The sequence below is a fragment of the Xiphophorus couchianus genome, chromosome 19 (assembly GCF_001444195.1).
Source record: "Xiphophorus couchianus chromosome 19, X_couchianus-1.0, whole genome shotgun sequence".
Lineage (NCBI taxonomy): Eukaryota > Metazoa > Chordata > Actinopteri > Cyprinodontiformes > Poeciliidae > Xiphophorus > Xiphophorus couchianus.
In genome coordinates, this window is record NC_040246.1 from 13604476 (window position 1) to 13625109 (window position 20634).

General features: G+C 36.2%; 4 protein-coding genes and 1 long non-coding RNA gene across 5 annotated transcripts; 4 read left to right on the plus strand and 1 right to left on the minus strand.

Annotated features, from left to right (window-relative positions):
• Positions 1-69: 69 nt before the first annotated feature.
• Positions 70-5561, plus strand: LOC114134563 (histone H3.v1-like). Its single transcript, XM_028001257.1, has 6 exons — positions 70-490; positions 1551-2327; positions 3137-3232; positions 3765-3791; positions 4092-4265; positions 4820-5561. Exons 2-6 carry the CDS (start codon positions 1781-1783, stop codon positions 5155-5157), a joined length of 1182 nt encoding a protein of 393 aa, XP_027857058.1. The 5' UTR covers positions 70-490; positions 1551-1780; the 3' UTR covers positions 5158-5561.
• On the minus strand, positions 3407-12439 carry LOC114134569 (uncharacterized). Its single transcript, XR_003593407.1, has 3 exons — positions 12043-12439; positions 9980-11198; positions 3407-3416 (listed from the first exon to the last, which is right to left on the minus strand). It is a non-coding gene; the product is annotated as an uncharacterized LOC114134569 (long non-coding RNA).
• Positions 6715-10171, plus strand: LOC114134567 (interferon alpha-inducible protein 27-like protein 2A). Its single transcript, XM_028001262.1, has 4 exons — positions 6715-6812; positions 7042-7071; positions 8023-8196; positions 9662-10171. Exons 1-4 carry the CDS (start codon positions 6803-6805, stop codon positions 9772-9774), a joined length of 327 nt encoding a protein of 108 aa, XP_027857063.1. The 5' UTR covers positions 6715-6802; the 3' UTR covers positions 9775-10171.
• A 106-nt stretch (positions 12440-12545) lies between the features above and the next one.
• On the plus strand, positions 12546-14648 carry LOC114134568 (interferon alpha-inducible protein 27-like protein 2A). Its single transcript, XM_028001263.1, has 5 exons — positions 12546-12564; positions 13624-13690; positions 13827-13859; positions 13975-14136; positions 14451-14648. The coding sequence occupies exons 2-5, from the start codon at positions 13681-13683 to the stop codon at positions 14534-14536; spliced, it is 291 nt and encodes a 96-aa protein (XP_027857064.1). The 5' UTR covers positions 12546-12564; positions 13624-13680; the 3' UTR covers positions 14537-14648.
• Positions 14649-18270: 3622 nt separating this feature from the next.
• LOC114133839 (interferon alpha-inducible protein 27-like protein 2A) lies at positions 18271-19268 on the plus strand. Its single transcript, XM_027999937.1, has 4 exons — positions 18271-18428; positions 18532-18555; positions 18668-18829; positions 18983-19268. The coding sequence occupies exons 1-4, from the start codon at positions 18419-18421 to the stop codon at positions 19066-19068; spliced, it is 282 nt and encodes a 93-aa protein (XP_027855738.1). The 5' UTR covers positions 18271-18418; the 3' UTR covers positions 19069-19268.
• The last annotated feature ends 1366 nt before the right edge of the window (positions 19269-20634 follow it).

A 20634-nucleotide genomic window follows, 5' to 3' on the forward strand; every position in this document is an offset into this window, starting at 1 on the left:
GTAGGAAAATGCACATAAGTTATGACAAACAAAAAGTAAAAAGATAATTTTATACGTTTAGTTTTTCTAATTATGTCATTAAGCATTAAACCTTATTAGTTAAATTCAGTATTTGAGTTTTACGGGATACTTTTTTCTTACTGAATAATTTCTTGGACGGCTACTCTTTACTTTAACTTGAGTAGAAATATGTTGAATTAGTTTCGGATACTCCACCTCTGGCTAAGGAAATCGAAACTCAGTCAAACCAAAGTAGCAGTCATTTTTTAGACGACGCCTTCTTCATGATGCGTTCAAAGTTCCTTTTTTTTTTTTTTACATTCCTGTCGGTAAAGGACTTCTGTCACGTTGTGGTGGTACTTCCGAGGTTTAGTGAATGGAGCAACCATATTTGCACAAATGACTCGGCGTAAGTATTTATGTCTGTGAGAAGCTGAGTTTCAGCTTACTAATAGACTATCCAACCAGACATAAGAACCGTCTTATATGGGTGAGTACATCTAAAGTTTAGAATCGATCTAAATCTGTCTAAAAAGCTTATTTTTGTAAGCTTTATATGTTGGTTTTGTGAAGAAGAAAATTTAGATATTTATTTAGAATCTATGGTTCAACTGAAGGCATCAAAATAAGCTGATTTCATTCCCGTGAACTTAGCCAAGGCATAAACGAATTTATTTATTTACCGCTAAGTGTTTAATAGACATCTGTTTGTGTCGTTCCATACACAGCATTCTTTCAAGCGTAGCAGAGGCACGGTGATTTTACTTGCATACTTAACTGACATAGTTTAATTCACTTTAAAAAGACTTTCTTTGTCGCAAAGGGTAATTAAATGTCCTAACTCATGTCATCCAATAAGTCTTCAGTCTTGCATAACAAATCTGAAGAGACCTCTGATTGAAGACCGTTCCTGTTGAACAGTTTCCTGGCTGTGACAGCATGCGAATAGGTCCAGGTAGCAAAAAAGATGCATAGTATCAAATGTCACCATTTGTTGCTTCTTAATGGAGAAATGTTGTTGTGTGACATGCTGAAAACTGAGTGTCAGAAAGAGCTGGATTTTCTTAAAGAGGCACAGGCCCAATTTCAAGGTGTTGAACTGAGAAGTCAAATTTCTTTTTTTTTTTTTAATATCTGACATTTCTGTAACAACTGAAGGTAAGTTACTTGATTGTGCTACGACATGACACTATGTGCCTGGAAAATATGTAAACTTTTTGTAAATGTAGTACCTTTTTTCTGTTAAATTATTTTTTAATTTAAGGTTAATTGATGCTGATTTTCATTTGTAAAATATAATTTTGATATTTATAGTTTATACAGCAGTCACCCGATGGCTGCTGGAGATGGGCTTCAGCCCATTGCAATCCTGTGACTGTGTTGTGCTTTCTATTTTAATTATTTCTTCTTTTACTTGTGAAGGTTTTGATTTTCTTTTTTGCAAGTAATGAGCACTCAGGACCTTGTTTGGTTGTATTTCTGTGACAAGTGTGCTATGCACAGAGTGCACCTCAGAATAAACAAGTTCTCTCTCTCTCTGTGATCCACAGTGTGTTCAGTGTATTGGGTACACAGTCCTCTCTTGCCACTGTGCTGCTTGGCACCGGTCCAGATCTCCCCTAGGTTTGGCAGCAGTAATAACTGGGGTCTCGTCCTGGATTTTGAATCTCCTGTTATGAGAGGCTGGCACCGAGACAACAGGAAACATTTGATAAAACTTCACGGAAGGCCGTGTTGAATATATCATCCAGTGACCCAAAACAGTCTGTGAGACATCAACATGGCCAGCAGCACTCCACGGCAAGCACTGATATCCAACCTCAAGAAAAAGCTTATTTCATTGAGCAGAGATCAACTACAGATGATTGCGTCTCTAACTGACGATGGTCCCATTCATAATGTTGATGTTTTAAGTGCACCAGAACTGTACAACCTGATTGTTCACTTCATCGGAAGTGAACAACTGAGCTCATTGGAGGATGAAGGCATGACTCAGCTGCATCTCTTGGATGACCTGATTAGTGACCTGCTTGCCTCTAATGTTGGTGCAGCTGGTGATGACCCATCCACACCTTTAAGAACACAAGATGGATCAGCCAGTCAGTCTGGATGTCCTAATCTCATCTATTCAGACCGGGAATCAGCTCCTCCTGATACAGACATTCCCTTTCAGCCAACACATACAACCAGCAATGTCAATACCCAATCACCTGCGCACCTGGACAGTGACACTCATACCCCCATGTCCCAAACGGACAGGGATTGCTCTCCATCAAGACTCTCCACTGCTGCAACACCAGCAGAATCACCTACAGAAAGAGAAAATGGTAAGAGGAGTCCGTCTTCTAGTGTGTGTGACCTGATTTTTTGACTTAAATAATGCTGCAACTTTGTTTCTCCTCAGAAACAGAGACTTAAGGCTTCATGGGGGACAAGTCTCTCTTGCAGTATTTTAATTCTGATGTGTCATACAGTGACCTATGTAAACAAATAGATAAAGGTTTATTGAAACTGATAAATACGCAATCCTTAAGACAATGAAACCCTTCTCCGTTCAAAAAGATGTTATAAGGTGAACACTGATTAGCTGGAGAGGTTTCTCCACTCATATCAGATATAAAAATACTTCTGAGACTCGAGTTACGTGAAGCAATTTATGTACAAATGTTCCCTTGGTAAATGTTTACCCAGGAACACTGGGTAAACATCACCTGCACACCTGGACAGTGACACCCAGTGACAAGTCAGCCTACATTTCAGAACCAGCAATCAAGCCAGCACTAGCATAGTTTCATTTTGCGTGAAAATATGGAGTGATACTGTATTTTTCTTCGTGGCCCACTTTCAAAACACACTACTAGGACATCTGTTTTAACATGTAACAAAAAAACGTTCTCCAAAAGTTGCATGAAATTTGACATTTTCGTTCTAATGAAGTTCTTGATAATATATCTTTTACATTTATGTTTTTTCATTAAGTTGTTTGTGTTCAGATAAAGATTGTTTATCTATCTGAAAATAAACCACAGTAACCCTTCCTCTGTTCCTGTAAGCAGAGGAGGGGTAATATCACAGAAAGGAACATGTATTTGAAAGAGTATGTCTCCCTCTGAATTAGACTTTTTCTCTCTTTTAGATCCTCAGAAGCAACAGGACCCACCAGCTCCGGACTCTGCTGATAAAAAGTCACCATCAGGAAGCGGCAATGGAAACTTCTTCTCAAAGCCAGCAGGTAGATCTAAGTTACATGATCTGGACTTTTTAAATATTTTCATATTAACACATTTTTATTGTAATTCTTTGCTATTAAAATAGAACTGATGGAAAATGTGTTGAAAGTGGATAAATAATGTCTTTAATGCTGATGCTTGATGTAGATGGTCGCAAACTTTAAAGGTCTGCACTGCAACAATAAACTCTGTAGCTGATTTAAATATACAAACTGAACCCCAAAATTATTCAGACCCTATCAGATTAAGTTTTCAAAATAATTGTAATGAATCACAAAGACTTTTTTTTTTAAAGGAGAAAGACATATCACAGAAGATGATAAAACTCTACAAAAAAATCCCCGGTTTTGTTTTTGTACATGGTGTTTTTAATGGTGCTTTAAAGTAAAAACCATAAAGACAATGTTTAGAGATTCACCGATCTGTGGCTAGCACTAATTTCTGCTGGAGGTAGAACTGCTGCTGATTAATACAAGTCAATCTAGTCCTGGCTTCAGGTGAAAACTAACATTTTATGTTGGTGTTGTGTTTCAGGAAAATTTTTCTTAGCAGGATCTGCAGGTATGACATTTTTTTTTCTTCTTTTTATGCTGGTTATCTTGATATACTGAGGTGTTCTCAGTCTGACAGAAAGTACAGCTGTGTGTGTGAAAAATCATGAATGACCATAAATAGATCTTGTTACTTATTCTGCAGAAACATTTTGATTTGTTTTCTAAAATCAATGTTTTATTTTGTTTAGACAGTTTGCAATTTAACCACAGAGTAGACAAATATATATATATGTATATATATATTGGCCTTAGCCTTCTGCTTTTGTACTTTATTAACATGTTTATGTCAAATATTTCTCATTCTAAGTCTTAGGGGGAATCGGTGCAGTGGCGCTGGCTCCTGTTGTTCTGGGGGCCGTTGGTTTCACCTCAGCTGGGATAGCAGCGGGTTCCTACGCTGCAAGCATGATGTCTGCTGCTGCCATCGCCAACGGAGGAGGGGTGGCAGCAGGAGGCCTGGTGGCGATTCTACAATCTGCAGGTACTTTGACTTGATTCTAGTTGTAGCTACTTAATGTACTTGCTGTAATAAAACAGGATAAAGTACAGTACTGTTCAAAATAGTAGCAGTCCAACATCACTTACAGGATTTGGTAATGTTCTTGATAGAAATTATGTTCCTACCTGGATGATAATTTACCAGTAGGGGAAGTAGAAGAACAGAAAACCAACAGACATGGCATACATGCTGGTGCACATGTATTCATTTGTGTGTATCAAGGTTGGGTTTTGTTTATTTCTTATGACTATAATGGTTATTGTGCATTTCTCTCTGGAAATCTAAGTAAAATGAGTCATTCCAGTTTGTTCATAAGATGAAACATGATTAAATATTTGATTGAAGTAAACATATGAAGAGGACCAAGAATCAAGGCGCTGTTGTACTTTGAGTTTCCTTGTTAGAAAAACATGTTGGGTTAAGATGAGCATTAATTGCATGGAGTGACCAGCCCAATCCCGAGACTTGTTGAAGTCAGTTCATCCTGTACCCATCAGACCATCTCACATATGAACACCATTTGACATTTCCTGCAGGTGCTGTTGGTCTCTCTGCGGCCGCCTCGACAGCTGTGGCTGGTGTTGGAGCTGGTGTTGGAGCTGGTATTGGGGCCACTGCAGGGCTGCTGGCAGGCAACACCAACAAGCAAGAGGAGGTGAACGAGGAAGGCAAAGAGAACAAGGATAAGGAAGAGAAGAATGACGGGCAGGACAAGGATAAGGAAGAGAAGAATGAGGGGCAGAACAAGGATAAGGAAGAGAAGAATGAGGGGGAGATTAATGATAAGGAAGAGAAGAATGACAGGGAGGAGGAGAAAGAGGAGGAGAATGAGGAGGAAGAGGAGTCAGACAGAGAGTACAAGAAAAAAAAATAGAAGTAGAAGAAAGAAGGATCAAATAAAAAGACAAGAACTAGAAAAGCTTTGTTCCTATTCTTGTCCCCACAAGAATAGGTTGTTTTTTTTCACTTACTAATCTGCATCAAGTTGTCTCAGTATTGACAGTCTATCCTTACATTTACCACTTACTGGTTATGTAATTCAAGAGACCTCACACCACACAACTTCTAATATTATTGAAACAAAACTGTTAATCATTTAACTATGTAATTATAGTACATTATGTAAATAACTACAGTTTTGCATTAACATGTTTTCTTGCCTTCATGTTGGACTTTGTTTCAACAAGAAATGAGACAAAATGCCAAAATCTAACGCAATCATCCTGTTTTGTTTCTTTTAAACTATTTGTGTAATAAACTTGTAATTTTTAAAATCTACTTTTGTAGTACTGTGTGTGTCTTAAAAGGAAAAACAAAATGTATAATTGGTCATCAACCTTTTCAGTGGTTCCTCAAAAATCTGAAAATGCAGTTTGTTGAGCTTAGTGAGGGATTTTAACACAGTCATGTCATACTTGGAAAGCAGGTGGTGATAAATTACTTTTTTTAATTCACATCACAACTTAGTATTCTATTATTGTTGTAAATATTATTTACAACAGCTTGTGTGACTCAACTTTAAAAAAAACACACCAACATTAGCAGAGATTAGATAATGTTTCATTTGAGTAGGACTATCAATCCTAGGTGATTCCTTGGAGTCTGCTCAACAACATAAACAATGTCTCTGAGGTTCAGGAAACTGTACTGTAGTCTCTTCTATATATGACTGATTGTGACGAAAAAGTGGTTGCATTGCCGGCACCTATAGTAACTCGCAGATCAATACAGCTCATGAAGTTTGATATAAGTGTTAAAATGAATAACTATGAAATATATCGCATCTCTACATCAAATAATGTGTTTCACATAATTTCATGATTACTTTCTGGAACTTTCCCTCTTACATTGTTTTGTTCATACAACAATGTAAGATTCACACAGCCAGAGGGGCAGGAGTCAAAGCCACATCATCTGCACAAAAAGCATAACTAATGAAACTTTTTCAAGATCTTTCAAATAAAAACTAATAAATCCGCAGTACAATTTGATGTACTGCGTTTACTAATTAAACACAACAGCTTAAGAAAACACTTGCCAAGAACAAAAAAGCTGTCATGATAAAGATAAGTAGCTTTGAGTATTTAAAAATACTTACATGGAACGTAACTTAATTATTATGTATCCTTTCGGGAAAGAAAATCAACACATCCATTGACTGAAACTTTGTCCAAACAAACCAATTTTTTGTTGTTGTTGCACTTTTGTAGTTTTGGGCGGCAACCTTGACCCAGAACGTGGTGTTGCATTCGTAGGCAGCTGGAATTTCAAATTTATTCAGCGGTGCGGACGAGTGTGCAAACAAGTCAACCAAAATATGCTATACTTTATATCGTTAATTGCAAGAAGGAAAAATTGTGAAAAAATTATTTGTTGAAATAAAGCGTGATATCATTTTGTGATTTTACTTCCGAGTGACAGTGAACGCACCAACAGGAAGTTTCATTTTCTCTATTAAACGCAAAACATACAATGTTCCGCCTCAAATCTGAACTTCTAGTCGGGTCTGTAGATAAACTATGAGTCTCAGTGAGTACATGGCAATACGTTTCTTGATTTTAAAGCGTTGATTTGAAATATTAAAAATAAAACAAAGAGAAAAACAAACGAAAGACAAATCCTTTTGAACATACTTTGTGATCATTTTAAATGTTCTGCAGTGTTCTTAACATATATTTATTAGGTAATAGTAGTCGTAAATATTAAAGTTGGCAAAAAGGCTAGTTAATAAACTCATAATGAACTGCTTGTGTTTCAGGAAAGATTCTTGTCATTACCGGAGGTGCAGGTATGACCTCTGCTTTTTATGGTTGTTATCTTGAAATAGGCAGCTGATAAGTCATGATGTTTAACTCTGACAATAAATAGATCCTGTCACCTTGGTCACCAATTCCTTTGCATAAAAAACAAAAAAGATTGTATTACTTTTTTTTTTTTTTTTTTTTTTAGTTATTCAGAAAGTAGGAAACAATGTCTTTTGTAGTGTGGCTTTGTTTTTGATCTATAGCAAGGTGTCAAACTCCAGGCCTTAAGAGCCGGTGTCCTGCAGTTTTTAGATGTGCCACAGGTACAAAACACTGGAATGAAATGGCTTAATTACCTCCTCCTTGTGTAGATCAGTTCTCCAGAGTCTTGCTAATGACCTAATTATTCTATTCAGGTGTGGTGCAGCAGAGGCACATCTAAAAGTTGCAGGACACCGGCCCTTGAGGACTGGAGTTTGACACCCCGATCTATAGAATAATTGTAAACTGGCCAAAAAATTATATGACTACGGTCTTTAGGAATTGCTCATGCTCCAGTACAATTCACATATAAATTGTATGACAAAATATCAGAAATGCTGCTTTTTTGGGATAGTTTGTAGGTACAAAACCTTTTTTATGGTGTCTTGACAAATAGAAACATAATGATTTTATTTCTCCTTCAACAAGTATTCAGAAAAATGTTAAATAATTTCACAGTTTTGACCACTTGCTGGTTTGTAGCATACCAGAGAGTCCTGGCACAATACCAAGATGGAAAGACATCAGCAATGACTTCCACAAGCGTCACTGCCCATTAGAATATGAAAAGATATGACGCACAAAATTCTACAGCAAGAAATGTTGCTGAGACTCATATATTGCTTGAAGAAAACTCCTGCTCATTTTATAACCATGTTTTTTCGGTTTAATCAGATTAACGTGTTGACAACAAATGTTTCTTGTTCATAAGTATCTTGTATGTTGTTCATAAGTTGTAGGAAGTGTGGGTGCAGTTGCCCTAACTCCAGTGGCCTTGGGAGCCATCGGTTTCACCTCTGCTGGGATAGCAGCGGGCTCCTTCGCTGCGAGCATGATGTCTGTTGCTGCCATTAGCAACGGAGGAGGGGTGGCAGCAGGAGGCCTGGTGGCAGTTTTACAATCTGCAGGTATGTTGTTGCAGAAGATGAAAGTAAATTTGGGTCTAAAAACAAAACCATAGTCCAATGGTAACACTAATTCAGTTGGTGCTATGGGTGGTACAGGAAGTCTGTAGCTGGGAACTCTCTTACACTTTGATTAACATGGCAAGCCTAAAAATTTGGAATAAGTGTTGGAGAGGAGTCGCTTCCTCTGATAGTTTAAAACATTGCATCAGTTTAAACCCTGTCAGAGACGAAGGAGAAAAGGTGAAAGCAAATGGTGACTAAGAAGTTAACAGAATAGTTGCTTAGTTGCTATAACAACAGCCCTCTTCCTGGATTTTATTATTGAAATGCTGTTATCGAAAAAGCATTTTCAATAGCATTATTTGAAAATGCTACATCATTTTCAATAATTGAGCATTATTGAAATGCTCAATTATTGTCACATCCATTTTTGATGTGACATTTTTTGCTATGACTTACAAACAAGGCTCAGAGGGTTTACTAACGCTTCAAGACTGAGACCTCTGAACACATTAATCTGCTAAAATGTGCTGTGAATCCAACATTCCGACACTTGATTATAATAATAGAATTGTGCTTTTATAATAACAGTACAGTTAGACATAGCGACAATTCTTAGAGTACAATATATGCGCTTTACACAGAGTTTGCACCTACTGCTTACTTTCAACTCTTGTCTCTAGTTGGGGTTTTACATAATCAAAACAATTAGCTCCAGCTGAAACTGCACTATGCAATACAATAAAATAAATACACATTAGGACACAAAATTTAAAGAAACAAAGTCTTATTCAGTGTAGAATTCATCCTTCATTTTAAAGGATAATTATGCTAAATGTCAGGACCAGGTTTTGTTTCAGTTTTTCCTATTATATCATTCTTTTCCATTTCTCTCTTTATCTCTAAAAAACAAATACATCTTAAAATTACAATGTCAAAAAAAAAAGTAAATTTTTTGGCATTCATTTCGAAAGGTTAAACTCACATGTAGATTTATGACACAGAGTGAAGTACTTCAAGGATTGTGTCTTGTATTTTAGATTACTATGCCCCACAGGAAATATCCCCGGCCCCAAAAATAAAAATTTGGTGTCAGTAAGCTTTTACTGACCACCTCACAGAGCCACAGGTTAGATGTAAGGACCAGTGAGTTGCAGCGACACTTGGAGCTCGTCACCCAAAATAGCAGTGAAAACATGCTGGTCAGCGTCAAACCTTAGACTGCTCTAATCTCAATAAAAATTTTTCCATAATCATTAAAAAGGGTGTAAATAAATTGGGGCATTCCTTTTTTTCAATAAAGGATAAATAAAGACATTTTTAACCCAGCTTAAATGTAACTTAAGTCTCAGATGTTGCATAGCCTGCTTTCCATAGTCTGTGTTTAATTTGTTTCAAGCGGGACCCATCAGAGCTCATCTGCTGCTTGATCATTTGAACAAAACTGTTGTTTGGGTTTCTGCAGGTGCTGCTGGTCTTTCGGGTGCAGCCTCTGCTGTTGTGGCCAGTGTTGGAGCTGGTGTTGGAGCTGCTGTAGGGCGACTGGCAGGAAAAACACACAAAGAAAAGGAGGAGTAGAGAAAAAAGGATCAAATGAAAGAAGAAGAAAAAGACAAAAATGAAAAATAGGAAGAATTTGAATTAATATAACATTAATTATTTTTGTTTACTTGTCTGGTTGTTTTGTATCATCGTCTCAGTATCAATGGTCTGTTTTCATATTTTTAATTGACGGGTTATATATAGAGATGAAATGACATTGCATCACTGTCTAACTGGTCACATATAACACATATAATTAACTACTTTTAGCTCTTTTGCATTGACATGTCTGCTTTTTCTCTGCATACTGGATTGGTTGGACCTTCACTGGCTCTTTTAAATCATTTCAACAAGAAGTGAGCCACAAAAAAATAATTGTATGTTTATGAAGCATCTGCAGCACAATAGGAATAAATACTTTTTATCAGGTTCAGGCTATTGCACATCTTAGTTTCTTCTGCATATTAGTAACTGGTTGGATGTGATGGTCACATACAACCAGCAGGGGTACATAGGTTTACAACAATTGTTAGGTGCCAACACTTCAGCATAAGTGAACAATCTATATTTTACCTCAACTCTTAATGGTTCATTTCTGCAACCTTACTGGGACCTAGCTACTTTAGACTTAAGAGGATCTTCCATGTTACATATTGCAGCATTCCAGGTACTTTCCTGGAGAACTTAGATGGTATTTTTTTGGAACTTTTAAAAAACTTAATGGATATCTTTTTTTTTTGGAACTTTCTAAATATACTCCAGAGCCAGGCTTTATTATGAAAAATACTTAGTATTTAATAAGTTACATGAACGTTTGTACCCATTAAATTTCATAAACAATGGAGACATACTTGGAAAGGTTTGTAAGGTAACCACTATGTCCTGAAAAGTACAAGACTTAGCAACATGACTCTTAAGGGTCTAATGTTTCCTGGGTCCCAATTATTTCCCCAAATGTATCAGCAAAGACAAAACAAATACCACAATATATTAAAACACTTTTTCTTTATTGATTGATATATTATTTACTTATTTATTTATTGAGTACAGGTTGAAGTTTTACAACTGATGCACACACGTACAAAGTTTTCTTTATTCTGCTCTCTCAGAATGAAGAGTAGAAATAGCATTCCCTCAAAATTTAGAAAATGCCTGCAGCAATATCCACACATCACAATGACCTTTAACAAGACATGTTCACAGCAAAAAAATAATGTTTCTTTCATTCTTAATCAGATTATACATGTTTGAATTTCAGAATCTACTCTTTAAGACATGATTATATTATATAAGAACAGCATGACTTTAACTCTACTGGAATGAAAAGTATATTCCTTGTCTGTGCTATGGACTGCCTTCTATTTTTACAGTTACATTACAAATGCTTGATATCATCAACCCTACTATACTTCCAATACCAGCCACTGTTCCAGTTCCAAACCATCCTAATCCTGTCATACCTATAAAGAAACAATACATTTGAGAAAAAGTCAGCATTCAACTTTTGTAGCATAAAGCAACCTTTAATTTGAACTTTTACATCTTTAAAGTTTAGCCAAAATTTAGCATTATTTTCAAAAAGAATAACTCAATTCTCAAAACAGAACGCAGGTTTACGGCCTCCTAAAATGTTGTAGCATGTTTCTGTTTATGAAACCTATCTGCACCTGTATTAGACCATTATATGAAAGGATAAAATGTCATAAAAGTTAATCATCATTTCCCTTTTAAATTAAGATAGTTCAAATATTAGCATCAAGTATGATACTGAATGTTACTGTCATAATTCTGAATGTCAAAATGTATATTCAGCAGAAGGACCAAATGCTACATTGCACTGAATGAACAAATCAAACTAGCTGGTTTTAGTCAAAATAAGATGTTGTTGGTAAACATCTCTGTGAAATTCTCTGGCATAATTTTATTTATATAGCAAGAAATATAAAACGCATATAATCGCTGATTGGTGAGAGATTTTAAACTTTGAATAAATTAAGCTGAAACAAGTTTTACATTTAAATGATTTTTTTGTTGTTATTTTGTATTTCACCAAACACAGTCTTCAATAAAAGTTTTTATTCTGATCTGAACGTTCTTTCTAGTCCTCCAGACTCTGCAAACAAGTAAGAAAAGCATCTATGGGAGGAGTTATAAAATCCATTAAAAAGTAGAAAGAAACATTCTTCCTACTCTTCCCATATATGTTTTTTTGTTTCTTTTTTGACTTGATTGCATTTTTATCCATGATTGTAGTCACAAGTGTTTGTGCTGATAAAAAAAATATTTCTTAAACTCTATATTTACCAATAGACTGTAAGGTTGCCACCAGGCCTCCAGCTGGAATGTTGGAGGACTTCTGGGCCTTATTATTTAAGACAGACACCATTCTGCCATTTCACAGAGAGGACAAATAAGCTGTCCAATGGAGAGAAAAAAAATCTACAAATATTCTATTGAGTTCAGGTTTTATTGCAAACAATCCTATCAAATGAGTCAATAAAATTATTTAACAAGTTTTGACTGGTGATATTGTGTCAGGGTTTTTTTCCTCTTTCTTTTAAAAGATATTTCTGAAGATGAATATTAGATCTGTGTTCAAAGGTTTCATTCAACTTTCTGTTGCATGAATGTGGTATATTAGCTTTTCTCTCCTCCATGAGCAGTGTGATAGTAGATAGCAATGGGTGGTGCTAGCAGGGGTGTCAAATTCCAGTCCTCAAGGGCCGGTGTCCTGCAACTTTTAGATGTGGCTTTGCTGCACCTCACCTAAATAGAATACCATTATCATTGGCAAGGCTCTGGAGAACGTATCTACACAAGAAGGAGGTAATTAAGCCATTTCATTCCAGCGTTTTGTACCTGTGGCACATCTAAAAACTGCAGGACAGTGGCTCTTGAGGACTGGAGTTTGACACCTGTGTGCTAGAGGGACAAATATCCGAATAGCTCTTTTAAGAAAATGTTTCTATTTTTCTTGATTTTTAATTTTGTTACTTTTTATCTTTTTTTGCTAGTGGTTGACTGCTGTGTTGAATTTGTGCCATAAACAAAATGTAGAAATTAAACATGTATCAGTAAGAGAACATCTGACTTTTTGAACATTAATCCAATGTCATCAGGGAAGCACACACTATCAATAGGTCCATTCAGGGCCAGGGTTCTTAGCGTTCATGTTAAAAGGTTTGAATCTGAGTAAATAAGAACAAAGAGTGATGAACATAGCTGTTTATAAAATTTGTTTACAAGTAAAATAAATGGCGCTGACTGTGACCTTAAACTGCTCTGGTTTTTGGCAGTGGAGTGTATTCAACGCTCTTATTTTATATTACATTTTCATTTAAATCTGATTTGTTTTTGTTTCCCTTCAGTCAAAGTAGATAAGAAATTAAATGGCATCAAAAACAAAACATGTTTTGTGCTATAAGTTTTTCTCCCAACAATCCTGAAGCACTGTACAGCTGTGAAGTCAATAAAAAAAAACAACCACATAACCAGTAGAACCTGCTGCTATTCCAGCTGGAGTTCAGCCAGAAGAGCAAGAGTCCTGCCCAAAAAACATGACTAATTAAATCTTTTCCGTTCTTAGAGTTCCTCATTGATAAAAAAAAAAAAAAAAAAAAAGTGTCATTTAAGAAAAACATAAAGTCAGGTGATGACTTAGGTGCATCCATAGTGGGATATTTACCTGTTAAATAAACATGAACAGTTTTTTTAATGCTATTTTCGATGACGTAAGGGAAAGGGGCTGGGCTCTATCGATAAGGTTTCGTTTCTCAGGAAACTAAAGCAATTACTGTCATCTAAACAGCAGGGGGAGCCGAAGGCTCTGAAGTCTTGAAGCAGTTTTGTTTTTTTCCAGGATTGTTTTTTTTTTTTTTTTTGTAGGCGTCCTATTTAAAGCCCAGACTTAACTCTGGACGTTCAGTTGAGAAATCGCACACCATGGGTCTCTGTGAGTAAAGCTTTCTTAATAATTCAATATCTCTTTTTTCCCCTGCTTGTTATGGCTTTTTTTTTTTCTTCTTTTTTTAAACACTTGCTTTGCTTTGGATTGATGAAAATGTTTTCTGCCTTTCCTTATTTTTTAGTAACGATTGCAGCAGCGTCAGCTCTCGGTGCTGGTGAGTCTACAGAAAATCTTGTGTTCAGTTCGTCGCTATAATAATGTTTTTATGGTGTACTTTAAAACTATAACTCAAGAAAGTGATGAAAGCATTTTTCTCTTGCCCTCATAAGGCGGGGCGGCCGTAGCAGCACCTTTTGTTCTGGGAGCCATCGGGTTCACCAGCGCAGGAATAGCGGCGGGCTCCTATGCCGCATCGATGATGTCTGGAGCAGCCATCGCTAATGGCGGCGGCGTGGCAGCAGGGAGTGCTGTGGCTGTTTTACAGTCAGCCGGTAAAAGCCTAAAATTAGGTTATCCCGTGCAATTTATCACACACGCATGTTTGCGCAGCTATCTTTGCGGGGACTTTCCATTGACGTCTATTCATTTCTACAGCCTAAACCTTACCTTTACCCTTATCCTAACCCTTATCCTAACCCTAACCATTACATACCTAACCCTAACGAAAACTCAATTCACACCTTAGTAGAATATGTCAGGAAAATGGTCCCCACAAATGATTAGAACCCCCCCCCCACACACACACACACACAAAGTCACATGTTTTAGGTGTGTTTGTTAATCCTTACGTGGTGTTTCCCTGCAGGGATGGCTGGTCTGGGTACAGCTGCCACATCTGTTGTGGCCGGTGCTGGAGGGGTGCTTACAGGACTTGTGGCCCTCATTTTTTAAGATGCACATCATTCAGATGAAAATAAAAACCTTTCCAAATGAAAATCAAATTGAACTCAAGGCAAACAATGTTGACAAATGAAGGATTCTAAATAAAAGCATTTGAGAAGTATTTACTGAGGGTTTTTGTCATTTTTCTTGCCTCTTTCTTTCTTATACAAAATATAATAGACTAAAAGTAAACATCAAAACATTTAACCAGATTTCTGAAGATACTAATTATGTTTCTATCCAAGTCTCTGTCATCCCATTTTGGTCTGAAAGCAGAGCAGGTCATGGTGAGTAATGTGATCATACAGAGGGTGATACTAGCACCAGATACATAAGGTGCTGATTGAAGAAAAGTTTGTCTATTTAGAGACATTTTTCACTAATTTTGTAGTTTTCATGGACATTGATCCAATGTCGTTATGAATGCCCACATATTATCGATGGATCCATTCTGGAAAACTTTATGTTAAAGTGTTTCAATCTGAGTTGAGAGGAACATCTAGTAAAGAGTAAAATTCAGTACATTTACTTACAGATTTAAAGTTAAGTAAATTGCACCCGTTTTCTACCGCTTGTGGCCCCAAACTGCTTGAATCTTGGCAGTAGAGTGAATTGAGCAAATATATTTTAAAGGGTGTCTTAACTTAAATTTGATCTCCTCATGACTCAACAAAAAACACCTACCATTGGTGCCCACATAGGGAAAATAAAACAAAAAGTGCAACAAGATACCATGTAATAAAAAGAACTGAGGTACAAATTACAGAGACAATTTTAAAACCTGCTTTCTTAGTGTGAAGAATGGCTGTCAATCTTCTGTGGGTTGAGTCGTTGCATTCGAATTGTTAGATAAGTCTTACAGTGAGGGAGATGTTTATTGTCAGTGGTAGTTTTATAATGCTTACATGTTAGGCTGCAGGATATTAAGGAAACTTGTGATATTTGATCGGATAGCTATGATGATGGATGCTGCCTGCCACAATCTGATTTTAAAAATAAAATGTGCACAAACTGTTTTCTGCTTTGGTCAGAAACAGACCAAAAACTTCAAAAGTAGCGTGACAAATCATGTTGCTTTTGTAAAGGAGAAAATTCTGGTAATAACTTTACATATTTGTGTTCTTCTTGAACATTTTCAGAACCAAACTGGAACAGAGATCTTGACTGTAGGGTATATTTAGCTTTATATTTAGATTTATACAGAAAAAATATTTGCACTTATGCTCTCATGTAAAGATTTATTCACTATTTTAAGTTTATATTTCAAGTGAACTTAAAATGTAGCTATATTGTGCATGTCATTATTGTGGCTTTGCAGGATTCTGCTGTGTTGTGAGATGCGTAGAGTCACCAACCTGTAAAATATTGTGCTTATGTTTCGATTATCAAGAAAACCCAAAGAATGTAAAAAAACATGTCAGTCAAGTAGATAGGAAATCATGACATCAGAAACAAGACATGCATTCATGATGTCTTTGTGACCAATAAAGTGAGAACAATGCAGTACATACCATATTTCAGGTTTTCTTCATCACAATGTTCCAATGTTTGTGCATCAGTACAAGTAGTTTCTTCCAAGAACCCTAAAGCGATTCACAGCTCTGAGGTCAATAAAAAACAAGCAGCTTAAAATGAGCCCATTATTAAAATATGTTTTTAGTATTTAATTTTAAAACCTTCTTTAAATATAGATCCCCCCGCCCCCGAGTCAGAATTGTACCTACATTTACTAATTATTTTGCAGAACTGCTTTTCAACTGTATGACTTGGGTCAAACATTTAGTTATCTGTTTATTTGCAGCAATATTGATACATATTGATTTGCTTTAAATGCCATTATTCTGGCATTTAGTTAGTAGAAAAAATGTAGTACTTCTTACTTCTAGCTGACCTAAAAAGAGAGAACTTTATTCTGACGTCACTTCAGACACTTCAAAATATTCATTATGTGTCTTTTTATATTGTGTATGTACACTTCTGGATTCAGCTGTATAAACTGATGAGCAAACTTCATTGATTTTAATTAAATATAACTTACAAGTAGAATAAACACCAACCATTGACTACAGTTGCTTTGTTTGTGATGTCAAGATGCAGTGACACTCAGCACTCCTAATAAACTTAAAATGCAACGAGATGTGAAATTAAAAGAACTGAAGTGAAAAAATACAGTCATTTTTAAAACCTGGCAATGTGCAAAGATTGGGTGTTGGTCTTCTTACAGTGAGTGTTATGTTTACAGCCAGTAGTGCTTGTTATACTGGTCAGCAGGACATTAATTCAACTGGATAAGGTGCAGCTCACACATAAATGTCATGATTTGACGTTACTTTCTAGTTACAAAACATAATCAGTCATAAAGACTTAATCACTGCCTCACACACACACACACACCCACACACAATTAATGATTGACTGAAAGTGATTCCAGATTCACTTGATAGCCAACCTGTTGAAACTGTGGCAAATTTCAAATTCCTTGTGTCATTCCTGGACAGTCAGCTCAACTTTGCTAAAAACACTGGCTATCTCTTTAAGAACTGTTCTCAGAGACTCTATCTTTTAGAAGACCTAGTGATCTTGGGGTTATCCAACTTGAGGTTGTGTACAAAGTCTAGTTAGGTATAGGTTGTTGAGTTAAAATGTTAAAACTTAATATTCTAACTTGAGTTTTAACTCAACTCAAGTTAAAACAACATTTTAACTCAAGTTTTAACTTTTCATCTGGGCTGGTTTGGTCACATGAGCTGCAGACTAAGTATAACAGTAGGTAAATGTTGGTGAAACCAAAGACAACTCTGTCTCAACATTTTGCTGAAAGAACATGGAAGACGGCAGGAATATTTTAGCAGAGAGCGTCCATCTTGTTTTTTGTCAGTTTGAACCTCTGAGCTCATGAAAGCGTTACTGTGTTCCTCTGGCAACTAAGAACATCTATTAGAAGTCATTTATTGACAGTGCAATAATTATTCTTAACCAAACTAAATGATAACATTTACCTATAGTGTGCTAAGTGTTTTGCTCTATTCACAAATTGTTGATTATGTGATTCTATGAATATGATTTATAATTTTAGAGTCAAAGGAAAATTTCCATGTTAATAGACTAAATAGTTTTATCTTATTTTTTCCTATATGTAAGACTCTACCAATAAAATGTCTCTCAGAATAATATACATGGCACCGTAAAAACAAAAATGTTAATTTTTGCTTATATCTGTTTAACAACCCTGGTTGTAACAACCTGGGTTGTTATTCTGCTGTGTACCTAATTAATTTGTTTGTTATTGACCTTTGCTCAATTAATGCATTTCTTACGTATACATTGCAAATTCTATTTTTATTATAGTTGATCATGTTGTTTTTCATGTCTCCTTATTTCGTTTGTTTCTCCTATAACTGATGGAGATATATAGATATTATTTATAATGTATAAAAGTATTGTTTATGTCATTTAAATGACATAGAGGCAGTAGGAGGCCCTGAAAGATGTGACTATGGAGCAGATTTAGAAGTACACCGAAAGCTACAGAATTGGTTTTAAAAACTGTGAGCTGCGCTGAAGTAAATAAAATAGACAAGTTTAAATACATGCTGAGAGTGAAAATCCTTCCTAAGATAAAGATATATCAAAGATTTCAAAAGAAAATAAAAAACGGGAGGCCGCGGATCATATAGGAAATAGCGCCTCCTTCACTTCCGGAGTGTAATGGTCCCATTTCCAAATAAGGTATGAGACTAACAATGGTCCGTCCCCGCCCCTTTCTGCTTGCTGCTGCGAGGTCCTTCTCCAATCTTCTGCAAGGAGTTTTGTTTTCAGAGAAAAGAAACCTAAGTGCTCTTGGTAAAAGAACACAGTTCCTATTCAAGGCTTGTTGAACAGAGGGCAGGCATGGGTCCAAGTGAGTGCTCTGTGATCTGACTTTATTTGTGTTAATTATATAATAATGAGTTTTAATGTGGAGAGATGAAGTGATACATTATGATTTTATCTTTCCGTTACAGCTGTGGGAGCTGCTGTAGGAGCAGGTGCGACACACTCGAAGAATCACATTTTAGCTTTGAGCTTACTTCGATTATTTATTTGTTTATTTATCATTATATTATGTCTTTTCATTCTGCGGTTTATTTCCATCTGCAGCAGTGGCATTAGCCGCAGCACCTTTCGCTCTGACAGCTGTAGGTTTCACGGCAGGTGGGATAGCAGCAGGTTCCTACGCTGCGAGCATGATGTCTTCAGCAGCAGTTGCCAACGGAGGCGGAGTGGCAGCTGGAACCGTGGTTGCTGCTTTGCAATCAGCAGGTTAAAAACAATGTTGGAATACATTAATTGTGTTTCTTTATCTTCATTTGCTGCAAAACGTGTAATAATCTCTTCATAAGAATATATCAAAGATGTTTGTAGTAGCTTGAGATTCTGTTTTCACTTGTCTAATATCAATGTCAAATGTTGCAGGTGCTGCTGGTTTGTCAGGCACCACCAGTGCAGTTGTAGCCGGTGCAGGGGCAGCTGCGGGGTGGGTGGCCAGCTTCTTCTACTGAAAATCACCTACAAAATACTTATATTGTTTATGTGCAGGGGACTATACGTATGTGCTAATACTCCTGAAGCATTGTGTTGCATTATAATGTAAATCAAAATAACTGTTTGAATGGAATTTGAAACAAGACAGTTTTTCTCTATCTCACAAAATGTAAATTTGTTACAAAATGAAAGAGCAATAAAAGTCTTATTGAACGTTTTTGGGGTTTGTGGTCTTTTAAGTGTATCAGTTTGAAAACCTTTTTATAGCATAAGTGAACCCCATCTCTACTATGTCTTATTTTCAGTGCCTTGACTTGCTATAAAAGTGATAGTGAAGATAATTTGACTGGAACATAGAGATTTAAAACAGCTTTTACTTTCTCTTAGTCAACATGACAAATGTTATCTGATGGCTTTGGAAACAAGTAAAGTTTGTTGTTCATATAACTTACTTTTCTAATATTTACAGCAAAGTAACAAATATTTCTGGTGCAAATACTATGGTATATCATAACACCCCAATAACAGCAGGTTCTTAATGCTGCAGGGATGATATCATACTGTTGCTAATGGAGAAGGAATGGCAGTAGGAAATCTAGTATCTCTTACAGTCAGCAGGTAATTGTGTTTAAATTTAGCTTTGACTTCCCATGTTGATACTGAACAAGATTTTGGATTCCTGCAGTGCTGCAACAAAAATAATTTGAACAGATGTTTCAGTTTTTTATGTTTTGTCACAGTTAGAGGTTTTGGATTATCAAGCAGATTTTAATATTAGGCAAACATAATCATACTGAAATTCAAAATGTAGTTCAAATGACAGATTCAGTCATCTGAGGACATAGCTATTCATTTTGCTCTATTTGGAAACATAATTGCACCAATTGTTAAATCACAAACTAGCTATCATTAACCTCACTTCCTGGAAAGCTGAGCTCAAGTTTGAATGATTAGTGCCCGACTTGGACATTCAAGACATGACATAAAAAGAACCCGTCTAACAACAGGAAGGATGTCAAAGAACAAAACGAAAAAGAAACTTAGCTAAATAAATTTAAGAACAGAGAAGAAACAAAGGCATCTATGAGTTTGGTCAGTTAGAAAGACATTATCCACATGGGGAAGCAATCCTAGAGTGACTTCACATCCCAAAATGATCACCCAGTTGTTACACATATACAAAAAAAACCAGAACATCTAAACCAAAATTTGATTAATTTATGGTCATTGTTTCTGATTTAACAACAGGAAAGGGTTCAATAAAGTGCTCTCAAAGTACTTTTCAAAACATACATACACACACCAACAGGAAAAACTGCAGACAACTTGGGGTTAAGTCCCTTGCTCAGGAGTACATGTGACAGGAGGAAGCTGAAATCACAACCACAACTTACAGAACGCAAAATCACTCTTTCTACTGAGTCACGGTGGTCTAGGTCTTGTTTATGCCAGATGGTAATAAACATTAAAAGCAGCATTTTCTGACCCACCACGGTAGGACGTTGAAGCAGGGGAACAACATAAAGTACTGGTGGAATATCCACCTCTGATGATCAAGACTCATTAAGTTGAATGAGGTCACT